The sequence below is a fragment of the Podarcis bocagei genome (assembly GCF_964188305.1).
Source record: "Podarcis bocagei genome assembly, chromosome: 9".
Classification (NCBI taxonomy): Eukaryota; Metazoa; Chordata; class Lepidosauria; order Squamata; family Lacertidae; genus Podarcis; species Podarcis bocagei.
Window position 1 is genome coordinate 2334716 of NC_138134.1, and position 6573 is coordinate 2341288.

The window sequence follows — 6573 nt, forward strand, 5'->3', positions numbered from 1 at the left end:
TTTGGCCGGCCCCCCTCAAGGAAGCGGGAACCTCTCCAAGGCACAGCGTGCCGTCGGTAGAGGAAAAAAGCCGAGCAGCAGCAGCAGCAGCAGCAAAGTCGGGAGGAGGAGGAGGTGGAGCGAGCCTGCTAAGAATTCCTCGCAGCTGGCCATCCAACCTCCAGCGAAGGAGGGCCCCGCTCCACCTTCCGAGGGAGCCTGCTAGGACCCCCGGCTCCCTGCAGGTGGCTCACAACCCCCGCTAGCCCGGCCGGGGCTCGGGGAGGATGGGAGCCGCCTGCTGGGCTGGCACAGCTGCGTGTGAAGGCGCGGAGGGAGGCGCTCCCAGGGCTGCCGGCGGCCTTTCCCCGCACGCGAAGGAGCAAGGGCGGCGGCGGCGGCGAGGCTGCGCAACAGCCGCTGCGTGAGAACGAGCCCTTGCCCAGCCCGGGGGACGATCCGGAGGCCCTCTCCGAGCGCGTCGCGTGTAGCCAGCCTGCCAGCCTGCCTGCCAGGGTGGAGCAAAGCGGCGGAGTGGGGAGAGGTTGCCCTTCTTCGCACGCCCCCCCCCGTCACGCCTTAAATCCACCCTCCCACAAACTAGGAGCGAGCAGCTGAGAGGGAACAGCTGAGAGCCACGAGCAGCTTTTTCTGAAAATGCCCTTTAAAAAAAAAAAAATCCTAAAATTTATAAACCGCTTGACAGCTACAAAAGCGGTTTGCCAAGAGAATAAAACTGCCAGGAAACAGTGGTGTAGCGTGGGGGGTGCAGGGGGGGCCGGGGGTTAGGGTTAGGGGGCGCAAATCCACGGGTTAGGGGGCGCAAATTACTTGCCTTGCCCCGGGTGCTGACAAGCCACGCTACGCCACTGAGTGAAGGTGAAAATCAAGATGTTGGCACTTACCCAGAAGGCGTCTTTGAACTGCAGGTGTGTCATGAGGAGCTGCTGGAGAGGTCCCCTTTGGGCACGCTTCCCCACCAGAGGGTTGACAGAGAGGAACCCAGTTGGCTCTGGCTGCCAAGCACACAGAAGCTGAAAGAGGAACGCTCTCTTTTGCAGCTTGCAAAACAGCTCTGGGCGGTTTAAGGAAGCTGAGTGTGAAACGACTTGCTACTCCGAAGGAGAAAACACACCCCAAACCTCACAGGTCTCCCCTTCCTCTTTCCCTCCTCTTGCCCCACCCCTGTGCTCTGCTATCAACCTCACTTCAGTTCTGGCAAATGGTGAGTATTGAAATGAGGAAGCAAAAAAACACCCTATCATCTGTGTGCAAATGAGGCAGGGCTTTTTTTGGGGGGGGGGTTAGCGACAAGATTAGCTACACCCCAGAAAGAAAGCCAAAGTGCTGTCTGATCAATGGACAAAGCTACAAACTCTGGGAAGAAAACTGAGAGCAGGCCCATTCTGTTGACCACGGAGGCTGCATTTCTTGATGCAAGGCAGTTTGCGTGTGTTTTTGGTAATCTTTTGTGCTGGGCTCAAATCATACGCACAGGAAGCAGACCTGTGACATTGCAGGCTCAGCAATTGCTGCAATAACAGAAGTATTTTCCAATTCTCATAAAAATTAAGGAAATGGGTAGATGGCACTTGCTTCAGCTTAGCCTATTTGGATCAATATGTAGCTTTTGGATGTGCTGTGTTCATTCATTGCAACTGTGAATATGAATGAAGTGGTAGCACACAAGGAACGTCCCTGGAATACTAATAGAGTCTTCTCCCATCAATATCACTGGGCGAGAAGTTTTAAAATGTGACATTTCAGTCGCTGTTTGCAGATGGACCCGGGAACCACCATTTTCTCTGTTATGCCATTTGCAGATAAAACGCAGCAGAGGTTGCTTTTTGCCTGGCTATTTAGCTGGCGAGCACTTTCTTCAAACGAAATGGCAAACAGTTTCACTGTTCCTAAGCTGGAAACAAAGAGCAGAAGAGAGTTAGCTGCTCAGTAGAACAAAGAAACTTCCAAAGTATCTTAAAAGGGAAATGCAATTCAATGTACAAAATACATGCCCATTAAGAAGCAGCTCTTGAAGTAGTTAATGATGAGCTTTCAATATAACAACCAGTGCTTTGAACTGGGCTCAGAAATGCACTAGAAACCAGAACAGCTTAAGCAGGAACAAAATCAGATGCTCTGAAAAGCCAGAAGTGCCTGCATGTGTCAAAATAGCTATAGTGGCTTCCATCAGAGAATCAGGGCCAGAGCTAGAGATCTTTGCCTCTGGGACAAACAACATGAAACATGCCCCTAAGCCAAGCCTGCATTTTGCAATGTAAAAAATTAACAACAGTTGTAATACCATGACAAACAACAAGAATATATTATTTAAATATTTATTTTAATGTCTACCGTAGATCAAGAAAGGTACTGCTCAGTCCATGAGGATGCCTGCATGGTTAATGAGCAGAGTAAAAATGCTATCAGATGCAAGGAGGCTTCCTTTAGAAAATGGAAGCCTTATCCAATTGAGGAGAACAGAAAGGAGCTCAAATTTTGGCGAAAATGCAAGCAGGCAATAAGGGATGCTCCGCATGCTTCAGCCTAGTTTTGGCCCTGCTCCGTGTTACGGTTTTGAGCTGAAAACTCATTTTGCGGTGCCTGGGTTATGCTGGAGAGAAGGACCAGCTGGATACAACACTTGTGCTTCAGAGGGACTAGAAGTGGGGGCATCACATGCTCTGCAAGTTGCACCCCAGAATCCCTCACTGAGCAGGGGTGAGGATGCGCACCACAGTGACTGCTGAGCCCAAAGCAATATCAGAGATGCCAGAAATCTCTGTGCACTACGTGGCACTTAGAGCCAGCCCAAGACTGGGGGGAAGAATCCAAGCAGAACATAAACCTCCCTCATCAGTTGTATTATTCCCTGCCTCTCATGAACTTCAACAAGACCACCTTCCCATTTGTAAGCACATTATATGCATATAAATTGCTCTAAATCAAAGTGCTCAGTTTCACTAGTGGAGGCTGGATTGACTCAGGGGTGCCCTCCAGAGGTGGCTGGACCATAATTTCTATCAGCCTCAGTCAGCAAAACCCAATGGTCGGGGGCGGGGGTAGAATTCTAATCCGGGCATAGGCAAACTTGGCCCTCCAGATGTTTTGGGACTACAACTCCCATCATCCTGACCACTGGTCCTGTTAGCTAGGGATGATGGGAGTTGTAGTCCCAAAACATCTGGAGGGCCGAGTTTGCCTATGCCTGTTCTAATCTAACAGTATCTGGAGTGCACTGCATTTACTACCCTGGCATGAACTGAGTATCAGTCATGGGGGACCATAAGGAATTGCCTCCACACCACTACTTTGCACCCTGACTCCAATTTGTGGGCCTTGTGATTTCGAGTGAAAACAAAGTCGATTCCACAAGCTTGAAGTCTGACCACCCTCCTTTTCCACAGCACATCCCATTCTCCAAATTGCTTGTGCCAATTGCAGTGGGAGAAGCAGCAGGAAAAGTTGTGCCTTGGAGGGAGAGATGCTGGCTTCAAGAAGCCAGTCTCATCTGTGAATATACAGTGGTACCTCGGGTTAAGTACTTAATTCGTTCCGGAGGTCCGTTCTTAACCTGAAGCACCACTTTAGCTAATGGGGCTTCCCGCTGTCACCGGAGCACGATTTCTGTTCTCATCCTGAAGCAAAGTTCTTAATCCAAGGTACTATTTCTGGGTTAGCGGAGTCTGTAACCTGAAGCGTCTGTAACCCGAGGTACCACTGTATATTCTTCTAATCTCACTCTGTCCTATTGTCCATCCCATTCCCTAAGTAGGAAAAGCCAGGGGGGGTCGGGGCTGCTTTGGCCTGGGGGAACCTCTGCCAACCTTGCACCCTCCAGAGATGTTCTGGACTGCTGTTCCTGTGACGGCTATGGCTGATGGGAGTCCTAGTCCAGAATATCTGGAGGACAGTGGCAAAGGCTGGTCTAGGGCGTAGCAAATATTTTTCTATTCCAGACCAGCCTGAAAGGCCTGTCGCTTCACCTGCAAATGGAGGGGTGGAGGCTGTTAAGAGAGGAGAGCTTATTCCTCTAGCAGCCAGTCATGCAAAACCCACTTCCTCCAGTGTCACTCCAATGAAATCAATGAGTCTATTCAGCAATGCCTGCAAGCCTTATCTACTGGCAGCTCCTGAAATAAGGAACTGGGCTGTTTCTTCCCATCTTACAGCTGTAACAAAATGGAGCAAGCAGAATTTGCTAATCCACATAAAACAGCAGCAGCTGCTGCCTCTGCTGCCGCCCTGTCCACATTCACTCCCTTCTCCTCCTTTCCGTGAGTCTTCCACCGCAGATGTGGCTGGGCACCTGCGGAGAGCCCAGGCTGAGCACCAGAACTCCCTGCTGAGGACCCTCTTGCTGCTGCCCTTCTCTCTCACTCTAGCCTTGAAGCAGGCCACATTCACAGGCGCTGGCTCCCCAAAGAGACCACCCCTGCTTTGCTGTTCCCTGGGCTTTTTAAGTCAGTGCAGGATGGCAGCTAAGTGAAGGCAAGAAGGTAGGAAGAGCCTGCAGCAGCCAGGCTGGGGACTGGGACTGGCCGCCGGGACCAGTGGTTTAGCATGGGGGCCCCCGGGTGCATCTTCTGGAGGGGGTATGACTAGGCACCCCACAACAGGCTCCCACCAGAGCCTGGCTCCGGGATGCAAGTGAGCTGCTGAAGCATCTTCTTCACACCCAGCCACAGCTCCACTCGTCCTAGCCCCCTCCCGGCTCCTGGGGTCCCAGGCGGGGGCAGGGGTACACGGAGGGCGCCTGTGGTGGCTGGGGATGTTGGCTCCCTGAATATTGGGGGGGGGGGCTGGGCCCTCTGCCTCAAACCATTGAGGGGGCTAAAGCCCCCTGCGCCCCCTGTGCCCAGCACCGCTGTACCAGTATAAAGGGAAGTTGCAGGTCTAATTCTGGTCTCACCAGAATTGTGCTGGGCCTGCTTGGACTCTGGAGAACCAGACTTCTACGGTTGGATTTCCTCTGCAGAAGACCCTTTGCCACACTAAACTGAGCCAGCCAAAATAAAGCCAGTCATATAAAGTAGCAGCCAGTAATCATTGCTCCTCCAGATGTCGCTGAACTACAACTCCAATCAACCCAAGCAAGCATGGCAAATAGCCAGGGAGGATGGGAGTTGTAGTTGAGCCACATCTGGAGGGCCAAATGTTCCTCACACTTGGCACAGAGGGTTAAATCGAAAGGTAGCCATGCTCACAGTAGACACACTGAGATGAATGCGCAACTTAGGTAATTGCAATGGACACCCTCTGAGTAGAAAGTAGTTGCATATGACCCATATACCGGAGGTAACTCATCAGCATGTGTCCTCTATGTAGAGGAGGGTGAAAGGTTTAGTAAGCTGTTTGTGAGGTTTTATACCACAAATCTATTTACTACAAGTGTTTTCACATTTACTCTAAAATGCTAAATTTGTCTTTGGTGTTTTCTGAAGTTTCCAACAGTTGAGACAAGAAAAAACAAGCTGATGCCGCCTTCTCTACTACGGTCTCCTTCCCATCATAACCCTGAACAGCCTGCCCCATATTCTAGCGCTGGTTTTTGAGCCCTCCTCTCTTCCACTCCCTTCCCCTGGCCAAAGATTGAAGTGCTCTGCTCTAATTCTCACTGCAGAAGCAAAGCTCTTTTACAACACAAACCTATGCAGGGTTAATCCGCAGTCATTCCAGTTACTTAACGGACCTTACTTCCGTGTCAGGGTGCTTGACTGCGCCATTACGGCTTTGAGGGTTGTTATATATTTCTTTCAACAGCTCTCTAAGTACTTGGATCTGTACTGTATGTATTTCCCCTTCCCTTCCAGTCGGAGACCACCAAGACCTTATCGGATGCCCTCAGTGACAACCATAATCTCCAGATTCCACTGGAAAAGTTTCTAAAGTTTTTATAACCTGAGATACAAGGCAAATTGAGGATGCCACTTGTCTAATTTTTTGGTAAGAAATTAGTGCAGACTTCTAGTGGGTGAGAGGGTGCGGGTGGTTGGGCGAGAGAGAAAACACATCTGCCTGCCTGGTCTGTGCTCTTGGGCAGAGATAAATGTGAGAAAGACATGCGTGTCTGTGGTCTTTGGGTGCATAAGAGCACACTCTTTCCTGTACAGCAACAGAATCAGTATCTCCACAATCAGGGCCGGAAGGACAGAGCTTCCTTCCCAGGGCAAGCCTGATGTTGTTGTGTTATGCCATGTCCCCCACGGCAGCCATTTTGTGACTGGTGCCCACCAGACTTCCACAGCACTTCCATGTTGATTCATGTTTTCTTTTTGAACTTATTTATTTCATTTATTGTTTCCCACAGAGCAATCCAAAGCGATTTTAACAATAAAAACAATTTCAAATCCAGTACACATACATACAAACTGGGATAAAAATCGCCACTTAAAAGGCTTGATGGAAAAGGGAAGATCTTAAATAGGTGTTGGAAACAGGTATTGCACCTGCCTGGTATTTAGCAGGCAGAGTTTTCTAAAATGCACATATATCTAGCATAAATCACTGAGAAATGCCATCCTGGCTTGATACAAATATACTTTCAAGTTAAGCATTTAGGATCCTAACAAATGACAAGGAATACATAGCAAC

General features: G+C 50.0%; 1 protein-coding gene across 1 annotated transcript in view; it reads right to left on the reverse strand.

Moving 5' to 3' along the window:
* The window catches only part of PSTPIP1 (proline-serine-threonine phosphatase interacting protein 1), a 41395-nt gene extending 40269 nt beyond the window's left edge, over nt 1-1126 (reverse strand). Inside the window, exon 1 of the mRNA XM_081207860.1 lies at nt 885-1126. Within this exon, the coding sequence (XP_081063986.1) occupies nt 885-917 (33 nt within the window). The 5' untranslated portion in view covers nt 918-1126. The remainder of the gene's footprint in view (nt 1-884) is intronic.
* Nucleotides 1127-6573: the final 5447 nt, after the last annotated feature.